Below are 27590 nucleotides of genomic sequence, written 5' to 3'. Positions count from 1 at the left end.
GTCCGCCCCCACGAGACTAAAACCTTTCATTTCTTTTTAATTTCCTAAATTAATTTGGAAAAGCAAACAGACGCACCAAATGCGTTTCTGTGTCATATTTTGTGAGACTTTTCAATCATTTTGACATTTTCTTAAAACTGTTTAATGATTCAGTATTTTTTTAAACTATAGTACCCTATAGTTTTCTAAAATACACTTTAAACCATTGTTTTAAATGCAGCTTATATAAAGCCAGCTGTCGCAGCTTTTTGCGTTTTCTGTGACAAAACAAAATGAAGCCCGGAAGGTGCGATGACGCAATTCTCCCAGAATAAGAAATGCGCGTTCATGCATTTAATATACTGCACATGAATGAACATGGTGCTCGAGCATTCTATTTTTGTTTTTAGCTTGACGTTAATATTTTGCTGTCTGCATTGAACCTAACAGCAGTTAATTGTTCACCTTGTGAAACCAGAGTTGGACCGTTTATGCATCTAATTATAGAAATAATTAGGAAGACTAAATAATTCTAACGTGAAACAGCATTTTACAGAGCCATTACATATAATCTAGAAACTAACGTCTTTCAGCTTTCCAGTATTTTTTACTGTAGCCTCTCTTTGTTTTGTTTTTAAATACTTTGTGATCAACTTAGTAAGTCAGCTCCAAGAACAACATATCTCAAATAAATGAATTAACCTCACAAGAAGAAAAACGTTCACCATATCTGTGGTTTAAAAGTACTTTTGCCACATGAGTGCATCTCTCACACATCATGTGGATGTGCTTGTCTGCTTTCAAATTAACACAAGTGTGACACAAATGTGAGAGACATAACATTATTTAGTCTCATGAACTCCTGTGCAGTTACTGTGCTGATGAAAAAGTACACAACTCATAGATACTGATGTTTGAAGCCAAAAATGAAACTTGTGGCATGACTCATGTTCTAATTATCCTAATCAATAATTAGCACTCAAAGAGCTTTGAAACTTAACTCTCAGATTGTCAATTGATGTATGAATGGGTAAATGTTTTTCATGAAATGCAATGATGTTGTGACATCACGACAAAGGTAACACCAAATACGAATACGTAGGCAATGTTAGTCATTGAATGGTGACTATATCTTATAATAAATTTTGTTGTTGTTTTTATAATCATTCAAGATTTACTTATTCAAATCAAACAATTGAATCTCATTTACTTATTTACTTACTGAACATTTAATTCCTATGTAAATGCTCAGACATAAGAAGCATTTACATAGTATGAAACATATGTCAACATCAGTGAGTCACTAAATTAAACCAAATGTAACAAAGTCAAGTTTGTATAAGGTCCTGCAAAACAATAAAAAACAGAAAGTTCAGCAATCATGGATCACACAATGGATTTAGTTACATTTGAGAGACTTTTTGGCAGAAATGAATATTTAGTTTCCCCTTCTTTATCTAAATTCTACACAATTGCCAACCGTTTGACCTGAGAGCTTTTATCAACACTTGTTCTCAGTGTTCATGTGAGATTTTGGTGCAATCCACTAAAGTGTCCAAGCATGGAGCACTGCAGACGCAGTGTTATTGCGTGAGATATCTCTGGTGAGAGTGTTTTCCACTATTATTGTTTGGGTTGGCGCTGGCACAGATACGTTATGTGTGGACTAATCACTCAGCCCGGCGATCAGTAGGCATATCCTGGCATTGTCTTGCTGAGTTTATTTGATGGTGTCAGTCTGCAGGCACCACATTGCAGACAGAATGCTATTCCTTTTTGACATAACCTGGTGAGGGGAGTGGCCTTCAGGGAAACTCCACAAGAGCGGGGCGGGGGTACAGTCTATGTTATAAAACAAATCTCCTACAATAGCTGCAAATCTTTCCCACCAAACCAGTTCTTGACCATCACAGTATCGCTTGACTATGTAACATCTGAATGTGTATTTTTTCCCCCCTTGTTCTGAATTTTGTTTTCCCTTTCTGGCATCTGGAACAATGGAGGTAGGACTAGTTTGAGAATTGAGGAAGAGCTTGTTAAACAAACCTGCATATTTGTTAATAATTAAGGAATGCCAATAATGTAAATAACTGTGATAGTTACTTTTATGTTTTTAATTCAGTTGCACATGAAGAGGCATCTGCAAGGACTTTTTGTTTTCCTCCAGCTTACTGGTGTGTGTATATATCAAGTTTTACATTTCTGTTAACTCTCACTTTCTATAAAATAGCCTGCATTTAATGTTGCACATTGCTATTTTCATACTCATTGGATATTATTGTGTCCAGCTTGTGTGGCAAGCATAACTGGGAGATGCAGTCTTTTCGGACAACATCATATTCACACCTTTGATGGGATTATATATGAGTTTCCAGGAGATTGCAGCTACCTTCTGGCTGGGGACTGCAACTATCACTCCTTCACTCTGCTGGGTGAGTAACATGAAGACAATTTATTTAAGTTAACTGTTAAGTTTAATGGCTTTCCACTAAAATTTAACATTCATTTCCTGTTTAACTGATAGCAAGTGCTATATTAAACATTACTTGATACAGAATGTATGGTATTTTTTTTATTTAGGAACCCTCATTATTAGCTTTAAATTCCAATGTCATTCTTTTTATGCAGAAGTAGCTGTATCATTGATGTAAACATATGCTTTGGATCGCTCTAGGTGATTTTCACAATGGCAAAAGAACAGGAATAACATTGTTTCTGGGGGATGCCTTCGAGTTGCACCTATCTGTAAATGGGCAGCTTTCACAAGGAGGAAAAAGGTGAAAAAATAATAAAGCTAAAACACACACACAAAAAAAATCATCAAATCATTGATACTGACAGAAATAACAGCTTCAAATAAATTTTCCTTTTCACAGACTGTCTCTTCCCTATGCATCTCATGCTGTGTTTGTGGGCTCAGAGCTTGGGTTTTATAAACTCTGGAGTGAAGAGTTTGGCTTCGCTGTCACCATTGATAATGCGGCCAATATCGCCGTGACTCTGACCAAACTCCACTCCAATCGCACCTGCGGTCTCTGCGGCAACTTTAATGCAATCCCATCTGATGAATACACTGCTCAGGAGGGTAGGTGCATCGAAACGCCCGAAACGTTCACTGGAGATAGGCACCAGGATCCCTCCTAACCCCACCAGGGACAAGGGAGTAAGAAAATGAATGGATGAATGGATGGTATAAATTTTGTTTCATGTAATAGTTTGAAATTAGGAGAAGTGGAATCTGGGTTTTCATGAGCTGCAAACAAAAGCAGTTAAACAATTAACTAAATAAATCCATAAAATATATCACTATCTATAATAAATGTATTCATTATAGAGTCTCTTTTTTGATGATATTTAATTGGAAGTCACCTGTATGTCAGGGAGTTTTGGAGCTGAACAAGAAAGAGTTCAATATCACTGGAATTTAGGAAATGATTTGAGTCACCAGAACTCAGCAACAGGAAGAGTAGCCACTGAGTACAGGAAAAGATAACAGGGTTAAAGCAAGCAAAGACATTTGTGGTAGGATGAGATTAAGGAGAATCTGTCAGCTCTTATGAGTGTCATTTTTCATGTTTGTGTGCTTTCAGGATTTCTGACAGAGGACAGTTATGATTTTGCAAACTCCTGGGCTATGAAGGGAGCTGACCAGGCTTGTCGACGCGTCTCGGATCCCACCCAATCCTGTAACAGTACAAAGGGAACTGCAGCGGTAACACAAACATGAGCAGTTCTGAGAATATTAAACTAAATCTTGATGTCAAGAGGAATGTGGAAAGACAACAGGAAAGTCTAACACCATCTGAACTTCCCCACATGATTATGTCTTTCCCTTTCTAAATCCCTTCCTCTATTGCAACATTCATAAAGTGTACATCACTTCAGAAGAAATGAGCTGACTTTTACTTGTAAGATCCCGACTGACAAATCATTATCATTACTAACCACACATGATAAGTCATTTTGAAGAAAATGACTGATTGTGTTTTAAATGGAGTTTAAATAAATGATGATAATGGACTAACAGTGTTCAGTACAATGTAATTATCTAACATCTGATTTGTGAAGTAGATCATTTCACTCAAGTCACTCATTTCATTAGAATAATTTCACTCAAACATTGTTATGATATCCCTACATTATAAGGATACATCTTATGTTTGTATTTTTGGCCTTACAGAGAATGTACCATTTCAACCGAAGATAAAAAAGACAAGATTTTGTTAATAACTAATGTAACAAATAAATTGGTAAATGAAAGCCTTAATTGCATGAAGCCTAAAACATAAATGGTACGTGTAGTTTTTCCATTCAAACAGAAAGAGTTGATCATTTGCATGTCTATTTGTGCAGGTATTGACCAGCTGCAGCGTGCTGCAGACCTCTAGTGTCTTTCTCCACTGCTCCCACCTGGTCTCTCCCGATGCGTTCCTGTCTCTGTGTCAGGCAGAGGCCTGCTACTGTGACCAGAAAAACCCAGAAGACTGCTCCTGTCCTTTCTTACTGGAATACGCTCGCACATGCCATGCTCATGGGGTGCTCCTGCACGGCTGGGTGGAAGAGAGCCGGTGCTGTAAGTTTGTTAAATCTGAAAAAAGCAATAAAAAAGTTTGTAAAGTAAAACATACCATGTGCTTTTGCAGTTCCCAAGTGTCCAATTGGTATGCAGTACAGTGAATGCACCAAACCCTGTTCTACAACCTGCCACAGTCTCAACATACAGGAGGTCTGCAAGGAGGAATGTGTGGATGGCTGTACATGCCCCAGTAAGCTTTCACTGACTAAATATAACTCTTACCCCAGCTGTAGTGTTGCCAGCAGGAACATGACTTGTACATGTGTTTCAGCTGGAAAGGTTTTGGATGGGAATCGCTGTGTGGAGGTATCTCAATGTTCCTGCACACACATGGGGCGACATTTCCCCCCAGGATCTACCATTTCTCAGGACTGTAATACATGGTGAGGAGCAGTAAGCACGCACAGATATGCATGTAAGGCATCCAAATTATCCTTTACTCAAATATCTTATCTGCCACTCTAGTGTGTGCCGCCACGGGTCCTGGGAATGTACCAATGAAGGCTGCCCCGGTGAGACACATGTCCAGCACCACATTCAAGTATGTTGTTGACATTCTGTGGAGCCAATTTCAGGTGTTAAATCTCCTTTTTTGTGTAGGTGAGTGTTTAGTTGTTGGGCAGTCTCACTTCAAGTCTTTTGACAACAAGTTTTTCACCTTCACTGGTCACTGTCAGTATCTCCTGGCAAAGGATTGCACAAATAACGGGTTTTCTGTCATCATTGAGAATGTGCAGGTAATTCTTGATTTTACGTTTTTATTTGATTTTTTTTTTTTAGCTGTAATGCAACATTCACCTGACAAAAACAGGTTTGAATAGTTTGAAACATTTTTTGGTTGCTTTATGTTCCAGTGTGCAGATGATCAGGATGCTGTGTGCACACGCTCAGTGACACTCAGTCTGCCCTTTCTGGAGAACATGACAGTGAAGCTGAAGCATGGAGGAGTTGTGTCTGTCAACAGTATAGACATCCAGACACCAATGAATCATGGTGTGTATTTTTGGTATGTGGGTGGAGAACTGCATTTCACAATCAATCAAAGCATGCTGTAGTGTGGTGTGATCAAACATTTGCCCAATTACAAATTTCTTCTGATTATTATTTTCTGTCAAACTTAAATGATTCAGATCATCATAAATAAAAATCAATAAATAAAACAAAGATTCTCTGAGTAAATACAAAATGCTGTTTAAATCAGTGTTTTTTGTTTAATGAAGGAGTAGCTCCAAACCTAACCTGCTCCTATGTAAGAAAGTAATTACTTTCTCACTGTATTTGCTTGGCCACAAGTACATAAAGTGCCTGTGGTCAAGCACTTTATGTGGCCAAGCACTCTATGTGCTTTTGTTGGTGTCACTTTACATCTAATGTCTTTCTTAAAACTGAATCAGAAATGTTGACTTTAACTAAGGTCTTTCTGGATGAGTCATTAATGTATTTCTGGAATAAGTTTAATTGGCCAGCCGTCAGAAAGCTCACAAATGTTTCCTATCTATACAGCGGATCTCACTGTGGTTCACTTGAGTCCGAGAGCCTTTGAAATGGCTTTGTAACTTTTTCTAGTGTGTTAGGTGGTGACTGTTTACCATCTGTTTTTGTTTGTTTGTTTTTTAATCAAGACATTATATGTGTAGCTTCTAGAGAAATTTTAGTCTACCTAATTTTGTCAGACAGGTTCCACTACTTAAGCTTGATTTTACAGGTCAAATCAAAATCAGACAACCTATTTTTTATTTACTTTTTGTAATATATCACTCATTCTCAATGTAAAAGCAAATTGCACTCATTTCAGCATATATGTTACCCAATGTATTTTTTTGCTTTTCATTCTGATTTGTCACACATTTGCATTTTGTAGAAGGTGTATATATTCTGTGTTATTGCTAATCAATATGTTTCAGATATATGGGGATTTTTTTTTCACTCTGGGACGAGCTTTAGGAGTAACATTAGTTCTCCCAAAGCTGAAGGCCTACATTTATTTTGAGTTCACATTTACACTTTGTTATGTATGCAATCTTACAGGCCATCTGCATATTGCGAGATCGTCGCAGTCTTCTGTTCGAGTGAGGTTTGGTGATGACCTTCGATTGGACTGGGACGGTCGGGGTCGTGTTCTTCTGAAGGTTGGATTATAGATGTTTTCAGTGATAATGCTGTTGTAACGTTTCAAATAGCCAACAGTACTGAATCCTGTAAACCTTTCCCAGCTGGGGCCACGATGGGCAGGGCAGACATGTGGTCTGTGTGGGAACTACAATGCAAACCATGGCGATGACTTCCTGTCTGGTTCTGGACTGGTTGAAGCAAGTCCCCAAGCTTTTGGGCAGGCCTGGAGGATCAATGGCGATTGTGAATCCACTCACAAGCATGACACTGATCCATGTGCAACAAATCCCAAAAGAGGTATCATCTGCGCATCCATTGAATCCCGTTGTTTTAAAAATAACAAATATCAACATATGTTCATCTGGCCCTTCCAGTGCGTTATGCAGAAGAGACGTGTGCAGTGATCATGTCAGATGTGTTCAGCTCGTGCCATTTTCTGGTGAATCCTGCTCCATTCCAGCGGTTTTGTCGGTATGATGTGTGCGCCTGTGGAGACGGTGAGCAGTGCCTCTGCTCGGCTCTGTCTGCTTATGGAGCAGCCTGCTCTGCAAAAGGAGTACTCCTCAACTGGAGATCCCATTCACTCTGTGGTAACTTTCATTTTGAATTCAGTTTCCAGTTATTCAAAGTTGTCTCTAAGACAAACATTTGATGTAATGCTTGCTTTGGATCCTTTCTGAAACTGAAAGAGCAATGTTTTTGACACTGTCATGTATCTATGTTGCTTAATTCTTAGAAGTCATACAGCCACAAAATACATTTTAATCTCTCTGTGTTTGAAGTTGACTTACCTTTTTGCAAATGCAAAAATCCTTTTTTCTAAAAACAAATATTATTTGTAGTCAAATAGTCTAACTTATAGGTCCTAATAGGTTCTTCAGCCACATTTTCATGGAGTCTAAGATCTGAATGTTCATCTGAAATACGTTACTCATTCACAAACTTCATCTCTTTTGTCACCAACAACCGTGTTTGTTTATGTTGTCATGAAGTTGATCAAAGGAAGCTACCACAAGCTTAAACTGTATTACAATCTATGATCAAAAGACGCCCGACTGACTAACTCAGCTATTACAACTTCTCTGGAGTTTGGCTGATTTTAAAGATGAATTTTCATCAGTCAATACATGTACATGCATCCATGCAAGATTAAGACATTGTGACACATTAATAGTCAGTGTGTACAGTGAATTTGTGAACAACTTTTACATAAAAATCAACAAACTTGTAATGGTTCTTTCACTGTTAAAACTCTTGTGTTAAAAAGGAGATGGGGAAAAACGTAAACTAACCAAGAATTGTAAATTTCCTTTTGATTTGATGTTCTCAGAGATGGAATGTCCTGGCGGTCAGGTGTACGAGGCCTGTGGAAGTACATGTGAGCGGACATGCCGCTCTCTCTCGGGCGCTGAGCCTGGCTGTGAGGGGGAGAGAGTGTGTGAGGAGGGCTGTTTCTGTCCAGCTGGGAAATACCTGAGCCCCTCTGGTGAGTGTGTGACTGCGGACATGTGCCCCTGCCTCCACGATGGACAGCTGTATAAGCCCAGTGACGTCTATGCTGATCACAACAGCATTTGGTATGTGACTCCATCTGCAGTTGTAGAAAATGATCTGAGAAGATGCATGATTCTAACGCATTATAATAATAGTTGTTTATATTTGACCTTGCAGCTACTGTGAGAATGGAGCCATGCAGTGCAGCTCCTCAGAGATTACATCATTTCTTTCTGACCTCTTCTATGATGATGACACAGTGCCATCAAGAGGTACTCTCTTATATTCTTCTGTTTTTGCTACTTATAGTCATGCACTTCTCTATTAGTCAACATGTTTTTGGGCGTCACTATTTTATTTTTTCCTCAAAATTGAGAATTATTTGGTCTATATAATGAACTTTTGTTTGCAGAGCGACGGTCAGCCCAGTGCCCTCCTCCCCTTGTTCGTGCAGAGTGTAGTTCAGGTGAAAGGGGATTGGAGTGTGCCAGGACCTGCCAGAATTTGGACCTGCCATGTGTGAGTCTTGCCTGCTTCCCTGGCTGCCTCTGTCCACCCGGCACAGTAAGTGTTGTGTTTGCTTTTTGTTGGTTAAACACTTAAACTGAGCAAAGAGATTGACTGATGGATTGATTTCAGGTACGCCACAGCAGAGACTGCATCCAACCAGCGCAGTGTCCCTGTTACCATAACAACAGGCCGTACTCCGCAGGACAGAGTATCACCGTTGACTGCAACACCTGGTATAATGACAATTGGTAAATAACAAGGAAAACCTTAAGCAGTTTGCTTGACATGTTTCTCCTATATTTTCCAGTGTGTGTGAGAACAGGAAGTGGCGCTGCACACAGAAGCTGTGTGATGGTGTGTGCCGCACCATGGGGGAGGGGCATTACATCACATTTGATGGCCTTAAGTACTCCTTTCCTGGCCTATGCCAATATGTCCTGGTTCAGGTATAATGCAAAGAGTCCCACTCCAGATTGCTGTAAGCTGGATCTTAGTAAATTTGTATTGATCAGTGTGTTTTCTCCACCTATACTATGAACAGGATATGTGCCACGCAGACGAAGGCTCGTTCAGAGTGCTGGTGGAGAATGAGGCGTGTGGAATTGTCGGGCATCGCTGTGCAAAAGCTGTCTCTATCTTCTACCATGGCGGCTTGATTGTAATGCAGGATGGAGAGGTAACACACAAATAGTCCAAACTGTTAAACCTACTAATAGATATTATTATTTAGGGCGGTATTAACTGTGACCTGGAAAAAAGTCGAATTGTGTCTTCTTTTCCTCTCTCTGTAAGCTGCCTGTCTTGGCCAAGTCTCTTTTGTAAAAGAAATCTTTTGATTTCAATGGGAGAAACCTGGCTAAATAAAGGTTATTATTATTATTATTATTATTATTATTATTATTATTATTATTATTATTATTATTATTATTTATTCATTTTCTTCATTTATATTTCCCATAAATTTTTAAGTCTCTTTATGTCAAGAATTTCATGGAATGTTTTGCAGAAGTTTCCAGAACTCACACACCTTTTCATATTTAATCACATAAATGTAGATTTAAAGTGATTGATTAATGTAAAGTAGAGCTTGGTTACAAAATAAATGGAAAATCAGTCATGGTAAACAAATAAATATAAATAAAACTCAGAAAAATGTTGCATTATGGACCAATGTGTCTTTTGACCATTGGCAAGACTCTGTAGTACTTACCTGCATGCTGAGGAGGCAGTACACCCATTTGACTCAGGTGTGTTGGAACAGGGATAGATTTGAAAGTTGTGAAACGTTGAACTAGAGTTTGACATTTCCAACATGTCCTCATAGTATCTCTGGGAGTCTGTTTGGAGTCATTTGGAAAACCAAACCACAGTCTGTTGCTGCCACCATGTTTCACTGTGTAAATGATGCATTCAAGGTGATGTGCAATGCTAGATTTGGCCACATTTTCCATTTTGCATGTAAGCTTAAAAGCTCGGTTGTAGCTTGTACCATATGTACTGTTTTATTTTCTGTTTTATTTTCGCTACAGTCTAGTGTCACTTTAAGTTGTTCAACTGCAAAACATTCCCAGTGAAATCCAAGTGAATATGTGTTTTAATGATAGAAAAATAAGTGCTTTTTTGTTCTACAGGTATGAGCACTTTGACAGGGCACTGCAAAAAATACAAATCTTACAATGTGCAAAACCCACTACATTCAGATCCACCTCACAATATCAAACCTTTTGCTTACTTTTCAATATATTTATTCATAACATTAAATAGATTCCTATACTTTAATTTTCTTCAGCCCCTTTGCAAATATCCTAACCAAAGTGCCTCAGACATGACCTTTGTGTGTCCTCTATGCATCCATCCAGGTGACGATGAAGAGGCCTGTGCTGCAAAGTTCCCAAGTGCAGATTGTCAGATCTGGTCAGTTTTATACCGTCATGTTGGGGAAACACATCTCCCTCAGCTGGGACAGAGGAACTCGCCTCCTTGTTCACATCTCAGCTTCCTACCGGGTACTACTGCATTAGTCTAACTTCAGTTTGAACTGATTTACTCTCATCTGTTTAATTCATACAATTTTCTTTGTCATGATTACTTTATCATGTGAAGGGCCGGGTCTGTGGTCTGTGTGGGAATTTTGATGGAAATGTCAACAATGATTTGATGAGCAGTAACAACCAGCTGGAGGTGGATGCCTCACACTTTGGCAATTCCTGGAAAGTCATTCCAAGCTGTGCTGATGTAACTGAGGTAATGCTGAGGGGTTTACACTATTTCTGCACATGTACAGTCTGTATGTTAATAACTCAATGATTGACAATACATCTAAATAAACCTAAATTATTTCTGGTTGAAAGCAAATGAGCTTCCCAAGATACTTGCTGTTACATTGCAAAACTTCAAGTATTCCCTTCTATCGGTCAATGAATACAATTAATAAACAAAGTAATACATGCTGCTGATGTATGTTTCCTCTTGGATATTCAGATGCTTGCTCCTTGCAGTGACAACATTGTAAAGTTGGTTACAGTGGAGCAATCATGTCGTGTGATTACTGGTCCGCTCTTCAAAGAATGCAACAGCCAGGTATGTGAAAGTAATAGCTCCAAAGTTGCTCATTATTAACACTTCCTTCCTCTAATGTTCATTCTGTTGTCTCCAGGTGGATGCAGAGGCGTATGTAGAGATGTGTGTTGAGGCAGCATGCTCATGTACGTCTGTGGGGGATTGTGCATGTTTCTGTGACGCCATTGCTGCTTACGCGCAGGCTTGTTCAGAGAAGGGAGTGTTTGTCATGTGGAGATCCAATGAACTTTGCCGTGAGTGAAAGTATTATCAAACTGATAATACATGTCCTCATTTTTTTTTTTTTATAGAGGTTTCTAATAGAAGCTGGTAAGAGATTGGATAAGCTGAATAGAATCTTTTGGACATTTTTTTTATTTCTACTACTTTTTATTTGTGTCATCTTTGTCAATATAATTGCATTTGTATATGTTTTTTTAGGTGATTTTCTTATTTTTTCTGATTTCAGTCAATCTGCAAAACAGATCTCAAAGTTTGTTTTGACTGATTTTCTTTAGACTAAGAACATCAAATTTAGAATCTTGTCTTTTTGAACATCAAATTTAGAATCAACACCTTCACTAAAATGAAGGTGTTGAACTAAAGTTGTTTCACTAAATCCTAGCTATGAGCTGTGAAGAGCTGAACCCTAAGGTCGCAGGTACAGCGGAGGAGTTGTGCCAGTGGAGGTATAACACCTGCGGACCTGCCTGTCCAATTACCTGCCAGCATCCTGATCCCCTCCACTGTTCACTGACGTGTGTGGAAGGCTGCCACGCTTACTGCCCACCAGGTGCCAAGACACAACATACAACTATTTTACAATCAAACATACAATGATATTGTAACGATAACGATAGTGTGATTTAGTGTCAGTCTAAACTTAATCTGTTTAGGTCAAATTCTTGATGAGGTGGCAATGCAATGCGTAGATCCCTCTCAGTGTCAGGTTTGTATCCACGAGGGTCAGAGGATTTCCCATGGGAACAAGGTCATCCTGAATCATGACGACCCAACACAATGCAAAATATGGTAATGTACAGAATAGCAAATAGTTTTATAAAATGGAACCAAAGTGTGCTTCATTTAAAGTCAATCTATTTTTTCCTATAAAAGCCACTGTGAGAACAACACTCTAAGCTGTGAAGACTGCGCCTCCCTCAACATGCTGTCCACTCCCATACCAACACCGAGTTACGGCACTTTTACCACGATGCCTTTCACCACCTTGATGCCTGAGGGCATGTGTGACCGTGCAATGGATCTGGCTTTCCTACTGGATGGATCAGAAGCACTGACTGAAGATGAATTTCAAGCCACCAAGGAATTCATAGTCGGAGTGGTTGAACGTTTCCGTATGGGCTCAGCTCACACTAGAGCCACAGTGCTGCTTTACCACTCTGGAGTTAAAACATATGACCTGCAGGTACAGTAGCAAATATTGACCATGTGAATCACTGATGGCTTTAGGAATACAGAATAAAACAAAAGCAAAACAGCTTAATTTTTACACCTACTGGCATAGCTATTATCACTTTAACATGTTAACATGTTAAAAAGATGAACTTGTAACCCAAAATCAAAAAGCCAACAAAAAGTGTTAAAATCAATTTCAATTGCTAACACTAAGAGTTATGTTTCCAACAAATACAGATGAATCTTCTCAAATTAAAATATTAAAGAAAGGTTTTATTCAGTTCAGTATTTCAATTCAAAACATAAAGCTCATGGATTTTACTCACAAGTGTCTACTTCTATCCATTTTGATGGTTATGGCTTGATGGTTATGGGAGCCTGTGCTGTCCCTGGGTAGTGATGCGATGCACCAAGGGTTATAACCAAACAAGCTGGCTGTTCACAAAACATCTGAAAAGTTTGTTTTAGAAGAAAGAAGTGTGATAGACAAAGCAGCACAAGCAACAAGTATAACTACACAATACATTAGAGGAGCCACATCCTCAAGAGATGAAGGCACAGTATATAAAGATACTTTTCAATAGAATGACATATGAAACATTCAGACCTGTCTGCCTTATGCTTGTTTCTTATGCTTTTTGAAACCCATAGGTTCAGAAATGGCTGTTTAAGAAGACTGTGCATGAGCTTCATTACACAGGGGGAGATGTAGCGTTCTTGGATGAAGCTGTCAAGTATCTTGCCATTAACATCTATGACAAGAACAAGCGTGACAATGCTGGCCGTGTAGCAATTATCCTGACCGCTAGTGGTAACCCTCGACCCGTCCGTGCCATCGTGAAGATGCTCCGTAAGAAAGCCATCACCACCTTGACAGTGGCGCTTGGTCCTGGTGTCAACATGGGTCAGATTAATGACATCACCAAGGCCAACCCAGACAACAGGGCCTATGTGCTGAGCAGCACAGGTGAACTGTCTGATCGTCTACTGGAGTTAACAGATTACCTTTGCACCTTGGGGATGGAACCAGAGACATCAAAACCTACACCAAGTAAAGCCCGTCAGGCCTCTCCCACCACTTCCCCTGTGTCTTATATGAAAACAACACCTGCTCAACATGTACCCAGCACTCTGGCATCCACTGCACCCTCTGGCCTGTCTCCTACCGCCACAATACCACCATACTACCCTCCAGCCACAGATGTGACATTCATCATAGAAGGTTCTGATTCTGTTGGTGAGGGCAACTTCAATAAGTCTCTAATATTTCTGGAGGAAGTCATCTCTCAGTTGACAGAAAAGGAAGAATTTATCCGCATCACAGTGATCCAGTACTCTGTAACAGTCACTGTGGAAATCAGCCGCTGGGAGCTGAGGCAGCAGAGAGAGCACCTGTTGCAACGACTGCGGCAGATTCGTTGGAGAGGAGGAAGCAAGACAAACACCGGAGCAGCTGTCACTATGACTCTTCAGAAAATGGCTACAGTTCATCCTCCTCATGTCCCCTCCCCACCTCAACTCGTCTTTCTTGTGACTGAAAATCCCCCCACTGATACAGTGACACGTCCATCAACTACAAGCGCCCAAACACGTGTCTATCCCATCGGTGTTGGACCAAAGGTGCATGAAACGGATTTGATGCAATTCAGCCACCCTCAGCGTCCAATGATGGTTGAGGACTACGGCCGTTTGACGTCTCTAGTCCATCGTGTGGTCAACATCACACAGACCACAGTCAGGCCCCTCTCTCCTACGTTGCCACCCCTCATCATCCCAACTCACTCCACTCTGCCACTCACAGGTTGTATCATAAACGGACTAGTTTTCAAGTATCTTTCCAGTAGAGGTCTGTCAGCCACATTAACATAACAATGTATCATCACACAGTGCCATGCAAGAAGCCTCTTGATGTTATGTTCCTGTTAAAGGCCGGAGAGCAGTTTGAGGACATGAAGACCTTTGTCAGGACTTTCATTAGTAATGCTGATATAGGTGGGTGTGACGCGTTCCTTCAGTACTTACAGAGATAACTGTTATCATAACAGTCTGTTATAAAAGTTTCTCCTCTTTAGAGACATTTTAAAACATCCGATTACTTAAAATTCACAGGTTAAATCATCTCCAGAAACAATAAATAACTTTACTGTATGTTTGTAATTATGAATAGCAAGTTTTTTTATTGAACAAATTGTGAAAGGAAATTACTTTCAAAACTATTTTCAGTAGTTGAAAATTTATGAAGAGGTATGTATTTCCAGGATGCCAAACATTATTATTAAATTATACATACACAGTTCTTCAATTATAATTGACATATTCTGGGTAAATAATATTACATCTACAATTGTAATAAACACACATGGAATCCTATGCTTTATCTTATTCCTTTTATTTATTGTTTATTGAGTTAATTTGCTCAATTTATTTATCATGATTGAATATAGTCCAACTATTTTAGTACTTAGGAGCAAATGGTATTGAGTTTAAACAAAAAAAGGGCAATTATGTAAACGTCTCACTGTTTTTTTCCATGCGCAGGACCAGGTGGCACTCAGGTCAGCTTAATTCAGTACGGAGACATAAACACAGCTGAGTTCAAGTGGACCAGTCATCAAAGCAAGTCAGACCTTCTCAAGCAGGTGGAAAGCATCCCAACCAGGACCGCTGGAGCTCCTGCATTAGGTAATTAACATCAACCTCTGTGCAGTCATGAGGACATCAGTTTCCTCGTGGAACCATTGTTTGGCATCTGAGGGTTTTGGAGGTGACTGGAAACAGGTCAAGCTGGACATACACTAACTGTTCCTTCCATTTGCAGGGTCAGCTGTAAAATTCGCTGTGCAGGCATCCATCTCATCTGTCAGCGGTGGGAGAGTAGGTGTCCCGAAGGTAGTCGTGATGGTGATGACAGAAAAATCAGCTGATGATCTTAAAGAGGCAGCTAATGAGGCTCTTGCAGCAGGTAATCTGGGTACTATTAAAACAATTAAAATCTTTCTGACATGACAAAGTCTCACTGCTTGGAGTCACTTTCCAGGTGTGTCAGTGTTCCCCATTGGAGTTGGACCAAACTATGACAGCAATGAGCTTAGTGTACTCGGTCATCACGGCAACCAAGACAATACTCTGCATCTAAACAACATGGACCAGTTAAGAATATTTTTAACTCTGGACAAAAGCTACATGGAGAGAATCTGCAGAGGTGCCCACCAAGCATGAACAGTTTTTTTCTTCTTAGTAGAAAATAAGTCTGCATTTTAGATTATAGTAATAACTGAAGGCAGTAATAAAAATGCGTGCTTGGTTATTTTTAGCTGGTCCACCAGGAGTGTGTGTTGATGACAACGGAAATGAGAGGAAGGTTTGTAATATGGCTGGATCATTTTCAAAGCCAATTTACAATTACTTGTAATCATTTCTGTAATCAGTCGTATGTTTGTTGCAGCCTGGTGAATCATGGCTGCTTGACGATGGCTGCCATTCTCTCTTGTGCCACCCCAGTGGAGCGGTGACAGTTCAGAATCACAAAATCAGCTGTGATAGACTGGAGCCGCCAGCATGCAGAAACCACATGCCCCCAGTCAGAGTGGAGGAGGCCTGCGGCTGCCGCTGGGAATGTCCTTGTATGTGTAATAAAGAACTTTCACTTTGTTATTTTGCCTCTGTGTATAACAAGCACATTATTTCCCACCTGCTAACTGTTAATAAAAAGGGCAACCATCCCATGCCAAAATGGACCATATATTTGACTCCTTCTTCCCCCTTTTCCTTGTGTGTGTATATAGGCATATGTATGGGCAGCTCCACCAACCACGTAGTGAGGTTCGATGGCCTGGCTCTCAGGTTGGAAGAAGAGGGATTGTGCTCCTATACACTTCTAACGATCAGTAAAGGCAACAGTGAAGGCTCAGAGGTCAAACTTCACACTGGACCTTGTCAAGACTCAACAAAATACAGCCAGATCTGCATGAAATCCATGGAGGTGACCCATGGACCATACACACTGCTGCTGAAGGATGACATTACGGTAATCTGTACAGTATGTGTTTGAAATACAATAGTTAGAACAATTCTATTTCTCAATTATTTTCAATTTAAAACAGAACCTTAATTTTATTTATGTATATGTGTTGCATAGTCAAAGGAATGTATAATTATGTAGAAAATGGAAAAAGATGCATAGCTTTCAAAACCATGCATTGACAATACAGAATCAATCTGCGTTATTGATTCTTACTTCAAGAAAATAATGACTTTTTGTAGTTTATCAAAATGTTTGCACTTCATCCAAAAGCTTTTATTTGCTCTCTCCACAAACAGGCCATGATTGGTCGAGAAGAGCTTGCCTTGCCTTGGCGACATTCTGGTCTGGAGGTGGTACGCTACGGAGGAGTGATGCTGCAGCTGAAATCAGATCAAGGCTATGTTTTGACTTTTACCCCTCAGAGCAATGAATTTACCATCACCTTGCTCAGTTCGGAAACCAGTGGGCACACTGCTGGACTCTGCGGTAACAGAACCGGCGAGCCATTTGCTCACAGCTTTATGCAAACTATTGGAAGCGAAAAGTGTCTCTTCCTGTCCCTTTTGGTTTTGGCCGTGTTACTTTTGAGCTGTGTTGTCTGTACCTTTCTCACAGGTGCATGTGGGGAGGCGAAGGTTAATGTCCTGTCTTTCCGTAATGGCAGCACAACCACCAACCAGCCGGCCTTCATCTCAGACTGGACTGTGGCCGCAGATGGTGGTGTGTGTTTGCCCAAACGGAAGGCAGTGTGCGTGTCTGGAGTAGCGATGGGATGTCAAGCCTTACGTTCTGAGGTGTTTGAAAAATGCCACGCCTATATTGCTGTCCAGGTTTTCCTCATCAAGTGTGAGGAACAGGCGTGTGATGAGTCAGATGTGTGTGAGCTAATATCAGCCTATGCACGCCTCTGTAGACAAAGTGGTGTGTGTGTGGATTGGAGGAGCCCCCATCTTTGCCGTAAGTCCTTAGTTTACTACAAACATCTTAACCTTTGGAGGTGGATCCTAACTCCTTCTTCTGTTGTGCGACGCAGCACTGCATTGTCCAAACTCTATGGAGTATGATGCATGTCGGACAGGATGTGTGGAGGACTGTGGCAGCATACAGAATTTGCCAGGCGACTGGTCGACTACGCGGCACAACGAGTCATCGTGTATGGAGACACCTACTGAGGGCTGCTTCTGCACTGGAGGGAAGGTTTTGAATCATGGAAAATGCATCTCTCCAGAATCATGCAGACAGTGTGTGGATCATCAAGGACACACATATGAGGTGATACATGAAGGATATGACTGAAAGCCCAAGAAAAATCAGACATCGTTAAGATATGGTAAAACTGGACGAAATATTTAGTGATCATTGGAATCCCTGGTTTAATCTGTGCAATATCATAGTTGTAAAGGAAAGCTCAAACTAAGGTAGGAAAAAGCATGATTGCCTAGTTGGATGAAAATAGCTGTCTTTCTTGTTCAAAACCTGAAGGAATGTGCAGGTGGGTTAAAAAGATTGAAACAAGGAAGTGTTCTGATTGAAGAGTTCTGAAGATAACAATCAACAAACATTTGTTTGATTGCAATAGATATAGTAACCACAATATTCACCCATAATACTGTAATTGTATCTTGTCATAATATTTTTGCACCGCTGGAACATTAGGTATTGTTACAGCAAAGTTCACATCCCAAATGTGTGATCCTACTGCCCTCTGCTGTTTATTTCTAAATGGAAGAAAAACATGCTTTCCCTCTGTTTAAACAGCATATGCAAAGTTGGGTGCCAGATGACAACCCGTGTTTGATTTGCATGTGTTTGGACCAGCAACATATCAACTGCACTGCCAGGCCATGCAATGATGTCAAAGGTTCTTATTTACTTTTATTTCCACTTGCTTCATCAGCTAAACTTTTGTCAGCTTTTTTAATTAGCATGGCTGTGTGTTCAGCTCCAGTGTGCGGACCTTGTGAGATCCTACAGGAGAAGAAAGAATCCAAATGCTGCCCTGAGTACGAATGCGGTATGCATGCATATTCATGTATATAAAAATATGTTTTTATTTCAGCATGGGATGTTTCAAAATAAGAGAAGTAGCGCAGATACACTTTTGAAAACAGAAATGGTATCCTCAAAATATCAAACTCTTCTGTGAAGAGCATGGATATTAAGACCTTTCTAGACCAACTAATATTTAATGATGAATTAATTATGGAATACCCCATAAATAATATGGTTTTGACAAATGTATTAACTGCTGACCTCAGTCTCACCTTGTGACCTCAGTGTGTGATCTGGTGAGCTGTGATCTGCCTGATGTCCCTCGCTGTGAGGACGGTCAAACAGTGGTTCTGAAAAACCCCGGCGAATGCCAGCCTATTCATGAGTGTGGTAGGCTGATGGTCTCTTTTATAGCACATGCAAGCATTGAACAGATGGCACTCTCGGTGGAATTTTTTTGCTATGCCACTCTTTCCTCTCTCTGATCTAGTGTGCAAAAAGGAAGAGTGTTCCCAACAAGACCCTCCTGACTGTCCAGCCCACCGCCAGCTGTCCACAAAAAAGACAAAGTGCTGTGACTCCTTTGAATGTACATGTAACTGCCAGAACTCCACCCATTCCTGCCCTACCGGGTTTGTCACATCATCTTTTACCAATGACTGCGGTTGCACAGAAATCCTCTGCCAACCTGACAAGGTGAGTTGTCTGAATGTGGCTCTCCCGGACACGCTGGAGGATTCATTTTCTGTGTGGCCAATGTGTGCCTCCAGGTGTGTGTGGTTGGTGGAGTGGTTCACCCAGTGGGCAGCGAGTGGGAGGAAGGATGCGAGAAGTGTAGATGCACAGAGCTGCAGGACAGAGACACATCGCTCCATGTCGCCCAGTGCAGCCCACCAGTCTGCAATCGGAACTGTCCTGTGGTCAGGGAACACTAAGTGTGAAAAATATGCACAGTTAATGAATGTTTTCTAAAAATGTTTAATACATTTAAGGGATCTACATACACTGAGAGAAAAGGGAGTTGCTGTGGAGACTGTACACCAGCCAGTTGCATAGAGACTGAGGGAGCAATGCGAGGGGACACAGTCACTGGAGGAAAGCTCAGAAGGGTATGAAGGTTGTTTAAATACTTTAAAAAACTTTGCTTCCTTGTCTTTCTACTGAAAAGAATCAGTGGTTTCCCCCCAAATATAATGCAGAATATTATGATTGGTTTGCTTCACTTCCTCTGTCTGTAGGTGGGTGAGAGGTGGCTGTCTGCACATAATAAATGTGTGGAACATGAGTGTAAGAAAGTGAAAGACGAGGTGTTTATCTCTACAACCAATGTCAGCTGTGGCAGTATGGAGACCACAAGCTGTCTGCTGGGAAGTGAGCTTCGCTGTGACACTCAGGACTGCTGCCCCCGTTGCCACTGTGGTAAACACACACACGCGCACGCATACAGGGAAACATTGGCAAAAAATATGAGTTAGAACTCTGATCATCTGTGAAACTGCAAATGAATGACTTGTGTAGCTGATGTAAACTGATGTTAAATGCTGCCAGTGGCATGTGAGGTATAACTAGCATATTGTCTTACATTGACTTCCTCCATTCATTGTGCTAAAAGTGGCTGATAAACACAATAGCTAAAAAGCTTATTTTAGGGGAAAAGTTAATGCTAATGTGGGCAGTGAGTGCATTGCTAATGTTTGTGCTAATGTTAATGCACTGCCTTCTGATGTTGACTTTTACATTTCTTACCACCAAATTCATTATTGCTTATAAAACAAAAGCTATATTGAAATACTGCTTATCTGCTTTGTCATAAGAAATTTACAGTTGGTAAATTTAGCAAAAATAAAAATTCTGATTTTACCAGGAAGGGCGGCCATCTCTTAGCAACAGATGAACAACAAATATTGTTATTGTTCAAAAATAACAATATTTCTCTTCTTCTTCTCTTTTGAAATACTACTTATCTTATAACAAGATTTGTGCCGTTAGTGGACTTTTCAGAAAAGTAATTTTTTGTTTTTGTCATAGTTAGTGAATATATTATAAAACAGACATTTAACCATAACTAAAAATCTGATTTCTACTTCATAGCAGTTCTTTACCAGAATAAAATTTGTGTTTCTTAACACCAAATTAATAAGTAATATTACTGTTTGTAAAACATGAGCTCTTTTGAAATACTGCTTATCTGCTTAGAAACAAGAAATTTACAGTTTGTAAATTTGCAAAAGTAAAAATCAGATGTTAAAATTGTAGCATTTGGTTACCAGAAAACGTGCTAATTTCTTAGCAACAGATTAACAACAAGTATTGTTATTGTTCAAATTCTCTTTTGAAATACTTTTCATCTTATAACAAGAATTTTGCTGTTAGTGATTTCTTCAGAAAAGTTACTTCTTTTTTGTTATAGTTGCTGAATATATCAAACAAACATTCAATACAAAACTAAAAATCTGATTTATACATTTTTGGCAGTTCATTACCAGAATAAAATACTGGCTTCTTAACACCAAATTCAAAAGAAGTAATATTATTGTTTATAAAACATAAGCTCTTTTGAAATGCTGCTCTGTAAATGACCTCATTAGTGTTTTTATTAGTAATTTTTGTTTCTTCATGTAACTGTTGTATTCTGATTCAGTAATCTTGTTGTATTACATTACTAAATAACAGATGCCACTAGAGGCCAAAAAGATGTGACTAAGGAGCAAAAGCTACAGAACTCATTAAAAACTGAACTGTGCTGAAGAAAACAAAAGAGAGAAGTTCAAATACATGCCAAGAGAGAAAATCCTTCCTAAAGGTGAAAATGTATCACAAATTTCAAAAGGAAATAAAAACGGGAGGCAGCAGATAATATAGAAAATAGCGCAACCTTCACTTCCGAAGTGCAATGGTCCCATTTCCAAATAAGGTATGAGACTGACAGTGGTCCATCCCTGCCTCTTTCTGTTTGCTGCATCGAGGTGAACCTGGAATTCAAAGACTGCATCCTTCGATGGCCGGATTTGTAGGCCGATTACTTCATAGAGCGGCAACAAGGCCTGTCCGAATTTGAAGACTCCTTCAAATGCGGCCTTCAAATGTATCCTCCTTTTCAAAAGATTTGAAGGATGAGTCTGGTGTGTCCTTCATGGCCCACCCTATTCGATGATTCATTGTGGGTCCAAAGCGAGTGTTCATTCAAAGCTCCAATAGTGGTTAAGAGAGGCAAATTATTTCGCGATATTACACATTAACCCTCTGAATAGGCCCCAATTACTTAAAATGCCTTGTTTTCCATACTAGATTTAAAATTACAGTGCAGTGAAAAAAGTAATGGCCAGTTTAACATAAGTAGTGCTTGTATAAACCTTGGCAGCCACACGTGCAATCAAGCAATTGAGTTAACTGGCAATAGTTATTCCTGAGGAAGAACTCTACTTTGCAATATTACTTTTCAATTGAGAAACATTGAAGGGTGTTGGATCTTTCGTGGTCTGTTAAAAGTCATTTCTCAGAAAGTTAGCAGGATTTGAATTCAGACTTTAACAACAACATAATAAAACCTTATTTTTTTATTCAGAGGTATCCTTCTGGTGTGCTTTGGATTATTGTCTCTTAGTTTCGTTTGAGCTTAAAGTCCTAACTCATAGCCTTACATTCTCTTTTAAGATTTTCTAAAAGAAAGCAGAATTCATGCCTCCTTAAAATACGGCAAGTGGTTTAAGTCATGAAACAATAAGACTGCCTCAGATCATCACACTACTAGCACCTGTCTGAATAATGGTGTAATGCTCTTTTTCTGAATTACTATAAGTTCTAAACCAGATCTAATGGAACAGCATACATACATGTTTATCAGTAAACAAAAGTCTTTTTGTTTATATGATTGTGAAAGGGGATTGTAGCATGTTCAGACAATCTATGTTAAAAAATGTGCTATTTAATAAGGTTTATCTGGAAAGCAGGAATTTTAGTATATTAATAGTGGGATTGAAAATTAAGGTTATGCTCATTAAATTTATGTACCTTGGGTGTAAAAGCAGAGTAAATTGCACATCAAATTCGCTGTTTTTTGTCATCTTGCTTAAGATATATATATTTGGTTATAATTTTCAAGTCACTAAATTAATTAAAGTTATTTTTAATTAATGCATGTTAAAAATGTAAATGGTCTTAGATATCTTCTCAAAATATTTAATTTACTGAAACTCGCCTGGTTAAATTGCAGTGGCATGCGGTGTCCTGCAGATGTCTCCGTTTCATTGCTCCATTCTTAAAGCCAGTTATCCTGATTTGACCTCTTAAATAGCTTTTACGGATCAAGTTAGGTAACTTAGACTCCTTATGAATTGACAGAGTTGACATAACATTCAGAGAACTGAAAGAAATATGCATTACTGCTCTTCTCTCACCAGCACCAATGGATGCCTGTGTTCTCAATCACACTGTGATAGGGGTAAGTCATCCACAGCAATGAAATGTGGACAGCGCTTTCTGTACTCTAGTTTTAAATACTATATGTGTATTTATAAAGGCAGGCGAAAGAGTGATGGTGGATATGTGCACACACTGTGAGTGCACAGTGGAGAACGGAGCAGTGAAGAAATACAAATTGTCGTGCAAGCGAACCAGCTGTCCATCCTGCCCCAGGGTAACTCCTTACGTCATCATTTTCCATTTTGACCATCACTCTTTCCCGTCCTCTACATAACTTATTAATAAACTCAAATGTCCATTGCTTTCATAAGAGGTGCTTTTAGACTCTGGCTACATTTCCTCTCTGCTCCTCATTAAACAGAGGCTGCCCTTAACATTGTTTTATGATTCACTCAGATCATGATATATTGACAGAAAATAAATCAAAGATCTATCTTTTTTTTAAATTACACAAATTGCAGTGTGATGTCATTAAAATAACAACTAACATTTTATATTTATTTATTTTTTCACAAGGGATACGCAATGCAGAAGGAGGAAGACAGTTGCTGTGGGCGCTGTGTTGCCACTTCCTGCTTCATACAGAAGCCAGATGGAAAACTTACCAGTCTGCAAGTGGGTATTATACGGAGAAGATGGTGTCAATATATGCACTGCATAGTATATAATAAACAAAAAAATGTTTAGATAAAGTTTTGTTTGTTAAAACCTTTTGCTTTAATACATTTTCAATTTGGATGTTTTTCCCCACTTCTTTGTCACTCACACCTGGAAAAACAAGTTGAAGAGGAGAATGAAAGAGAGATAACAGTAAAACTGACAGTCCCCATAGGTCAAATGTACCTACTTAATCTCTCCAACTTAACTTGCTATAATGAGTTGTTTACTCAAAGCAGGTTTATGTGTTTTCCAAGTTGAACTTACAGATGTAGGCTGTTCTCCTGACTGTTTTAAGCTTGTCAGTAGGGATTTAACTCATGTCTGAAAGCTGAATTCACTCATATTTTTAAGACAGCTTTTTTACTTTTGTTTATAAGTTAAAGGGCTTAAAATTTATTACAGTGCTGTAGTCGTTTGTCCATTATGATTTCCTAAATTTTTATTCCCAGAGCTCCATATCTCAGCTTCACAATTTGTTGTGCACATTTCCTCTGCCCTGCAGAATTGTGCTCTTTATTTGATTTATATTTACTGACTTTTAATGTTCACCTCCTTGACATTATTTACTGTCTGCATCAGTTTTACAACTTCCACCATAACCACATTGCAACTAAAAGTAGTTCAACAACCCCTATTAATGTTCTACAGCCTTTTTATCTGTTAAGTTTTACATTTACAATAGAAATTATTTTATTGTCGGGGAAAAAATAAACAAACAGGAAAATCAGTGAAGGTTTGTCTTTGCTCAATCATAAATCAGATGTGGAGATGTTTACACCTCCTGATCTTCTTCCTGTCATAATGCACCAGAATGGGACAGGAAACTGACTGTTTGGTACATCATAGAGGTCAAAGTAGCAAAAACAGCCAAACTTCCAAATCTGAATCTACGTATGAAAAGGGGGATGACTTGCTTCTTCAGGGCAGAGTCTACTTGCGTTATTGGAAAAATTAAAAAATTCCGAAAGAGAATGTCCAGTCCTGTAACAGGCTTGTCTTAAGGATCAGGACATCGCAATGACCCAAAGCACATCAGCAAGCAAACAACATGAAGATTTTGGAGTGACCCGGATTCAAGTCCGACTGAGATGTGGGATTTCTAAACAAGCTGTTCAAGAAAAAAAAAAAAGAAAAGAAGCTTCAGTTTGGATAAAATAAGACAATACTGCATAGAAGAGTTGGCCAAAATTCTTCTGGTATGAGTGACAAAGAACTTATTACACTACATAATTAGGGGCAGGTTGGTTTAAACAGCTTTTACCCTGAGTGTAACAAAAATTGTCCTATGTTGACTGCTTTTTTCTGTTTGCTTTACAGACTTTACTATTTCTGACAATAAAATTTGTTTAGATGATTTGAAATATTTAATTCTCACAGAAAAGCTAAAAACAAAGGAATATGTAGGGGAGCAAATACTTTTTTCATTCCACTGTGGCTTCTCCTGCAAGCCACCTTCCTTTCCTTCTTCACATAAATTTAAAGACATAAAACAACCTTAGGGGTGTAGGCAACAAGCACATGAACTGTTTATAGGAAAGGACATGAATCAAAACGCCTGATCTTATATACATCTGTAATAAACTTATCAGGTCAACTCAACCCATGAGGATGGCTGTTTCTTGTATGCTTGTGATGTGAACAGCAGAGGAGATCTTGTCCTGCAGACCAAACAGACCACCTGCCCTCCTTTTAACCGCCAAGCCTGCCTAGATCAAGGGGTACAGCTCCATGACCTTTAATTACACAATTACTCTTTCTTTCTCAACACTAAGTTACATTCAAATGTTTTACTTGTGTGTTGTCTTTGACAGGGCAAAGTCAGCCAAATTGGTAAAACTTGCTGTGAGACTTGTAAGTGATTCTTTTTCAAGACTGGATTATTATGAGAAAATTTGAATAATAAGATTTTAAAAAAAAAATACATGTGCACAGGTAATGAGCCAGAGTGCCGCAGGACGGCGGGAACACTCAACTATGTCAAAGTGGATGACTGCCAATCAGAGCAACAGATTGAGCTGCACTACTGTGAGGTGAGACACGATAGACAGATTTAACACTCTGCCACTCTGCCCTTGGTTTGGCCTTTAAAGTTTGTTTTTTTTCCTTCGTTCTCCCACCTGTTCAATCTGGCCCGTGGTGCTTATGCATGAGTCAATCCTGTTTATCTGTCTGTCTGTCTTTCAGGGCAAATGTCGCAGCAAGTCTATGTACTCCCTGCAGAGTGCTGCCGTAGAGCAGGAGTGTGTGTGTTGTGCCGCCGTGAAGACAGAGCCTCTCAGCGTGCCCGTCTTGTGCGCCAATGGCACACGCAGCCACCACACTGTCCAGTCTGTAACGACATGCGACTGCGTCTCCAAACATTGCAATTAGAGAGACAATAACAGTTTGCTGAATGTAGATGCTTTGTGTGTAACCAAGCAAAATGTACCCATCGAGAAACACAGATACTATACTAATAAAACAAACCTCACAGTTTCTGCAAGTTTAGCTTGTTGCATTGTGGATTTGTTTTTAAAATATGTTTGTAAAAGTTCATGCTGGGTGTTTTTATGATATTACATAAGTTAGAGATGCGTGATATTTCAACCAACCATCCATCCATTGACTTTACCCCTTTGTCCTTGCAGGATTGTAGGGGTAATAGTGCCATTCTCCAGGGGTCATTGGGCAGTAGACTTTGTACTCTCTGGATTGGTTGCTATTCCACCACAAGGGAACAGAGAGACACAGAGGAAAAACAACATGCATACACAAATTAAAATCTAATAAAAATTCAGAGTAATGACACAGCTATGTTTCTGTATCTTTGGGACGAAGCCGACACGTGGAATGGAAGAACATGCAAACTTCATGCAGAAAGAAGCTAATATTGCAGACTATGACAGTGCAACCAACTAAGCTACTGTACAGCCCTACCTCTAGTATTATTTGTATTTAAGATTATTTTAATTTGGTCAAATAAACATCCCAACACAGAAGTGGTATAGGCTTACTGCAATCTTTAAACTGAAGTTTTTTCATTCAAATATATTTAACTTATACGTTCCAGTCACATTTAATAGAAATCCTGGTGAAGTTGTGTAAAAGGCTTTATAATAAATGTAATAGCGGTGTTATCGCTCACTGAAATATTTAGAAAAGTACAGCAAATGGTAACTAGTTGTCATAGCAAAAGCTTTGTTGGTCATACCATCATAAATGTGGACATGTAAGAGTTTTGGTGAGCCCTACTTGGACTTTTACTTGAACCCTATGCTTTAAACAGATGAGTCTATTAAAGTCTGGCTGTAGAAAAGCAACTCCTGGCCCCTGTTAAGTACATTAAAGGATGGACAATGATGTGGGCTTGTGTTGGAATAGTCCTTTCTTTATCCTTCTTAAATGAAGTACAATAATAACTGCTGACCTTTTGGTTAAAGGGGGCTGTAAAAATAGTTATTAGCAACAGAACTAACAATTTATGGAACTGATGATATAGATAGATAGATAGATAGATAGATAGATAGATAGATAGATAGATAGATAGATAGATAGATAGATAGATAGATAGATAGATAGATAGATAGATAGATAGATAGATAGATAGATAGATAGATAGATAGATAGATAGATAGATAGATAGATAGATAGATAGATAGATAGATAGATAGATAGATAGATAGATAGATAGATAGATAGATAGATAGATAGATAGATAGATAGATAGATAGATAGATAGATAGATAGATATGGAAGCGAAAGTAGAGTCTGATCACCTATAAGCTCTTCTTTCCCTGCTGCTTCACACACACATCATGGCTCAGTAATATGCCCCACACCTTCCTTCTCCTCTGCGTGGACTGCTCG

At 39.2% G+C, this 27590-nt stretch overlaps 1 protein-coding gene across 1 annotated transcript; it reads left to right on the top strand.

Annotated features, from left to right (window-relative positions):
- The first annotated feature begins 1879 nt into the window (after positions 1–1879).
- vwf (von Willebrand factor) lies at positions 1880–26277 on the top strand. The gene is made up of 53 exons (XM_055036817.1): positions 1880–1982; positions 2102–2153; positions 2268–2411; positions 2654–2756; positions 2856–3064; positions 3570–3691; positions 4333–4552; positions 4623–4745; positions 4827–4938; positions 5021–5067; positions 5156–5292; positions 5410–5548; positions 6584–6684; positions 6769–6964; positions 7042–7257; positions 7998–8244; positions 8339–8433; positions 8574–8725; positions 8801–8904; positions 8979–9117; positions 9213–9347; positions 10531–10677; positions 10775–10915; positions 11153–11251; positions 11328–11484; positions 11856–12023; positions 12127–12262; positions 12347–12656; positions 13298–14447; positions 14534–14638; positions 15185–15328; positions 15465–15608; positions 15684–15848; positions 15961–16007; positions 16092–16269; positions 16432–16673; positions 16967–17156; positions 17286–17627; positions 17704–17942; positions 18429–18531; positions 18613–18684; positions 18948–19052; positions 19153–19358; positions 19433–19582; positions 19655–19771; positions 19901–20081; positions 23063–23103; positions 23182–23298; positions 23601–23699; positions 25334–25462; positions 25556–25595; positions 25677–25774; positions 25929–26277. Exons 1-53 carry the CDS (start codon positions 1977–1979, stop codon positions 26112–26114), a joined length of 8547 nt encoding a protein of 2848 aa, XP_054892792.1. The 5' UTR covers positions 1880–1976; the 3' UTR covers positions 26115–26277.
- The last annotated feature ends 1313 nt before the right edge of the window (positions 26278–27590 follow it).

This window comes from Poeciliopsis prolifica, unplaced genomic scaffold (genome assembly GCF_027474105.1).
Source record: "Poeciliopsis prolifica strain line A6 unplaced genomic scaffold, Auburn_PproV2 SCAFFOLD001, whole genome shotgun sequence".
Classification (NCBI taxonomy): domain Eukaryota; kingdom Metazoa; phylum Chordata; class Actinopteri; order Cyprinodontiformes; family Poeciliidae; genus Poeciliopsis; species Poeciliopsis prolifica.
This window is presented reverse-complemented; position numbering and strand designations above follow the sequence as displayed.

Coding starts and splice junctions, on each gene's coding strand:
- vwf (XM_055036817.1), top strand. Junction 4,553..4,622: donor GGTGGAAGAGAGCCGGTGCT/GTAAGTTTGTTA, acceptor GTGCTTTTGCAG/TTCCCAAGTGTCCAATTGGT. Junction 6,965..7,041: donor TGCAACAAATCCCAAAAGAG/GTATCATCTGCG, acceptor TGGCCCTTCCAG/TGCGTTATGCAGAAGAGACG.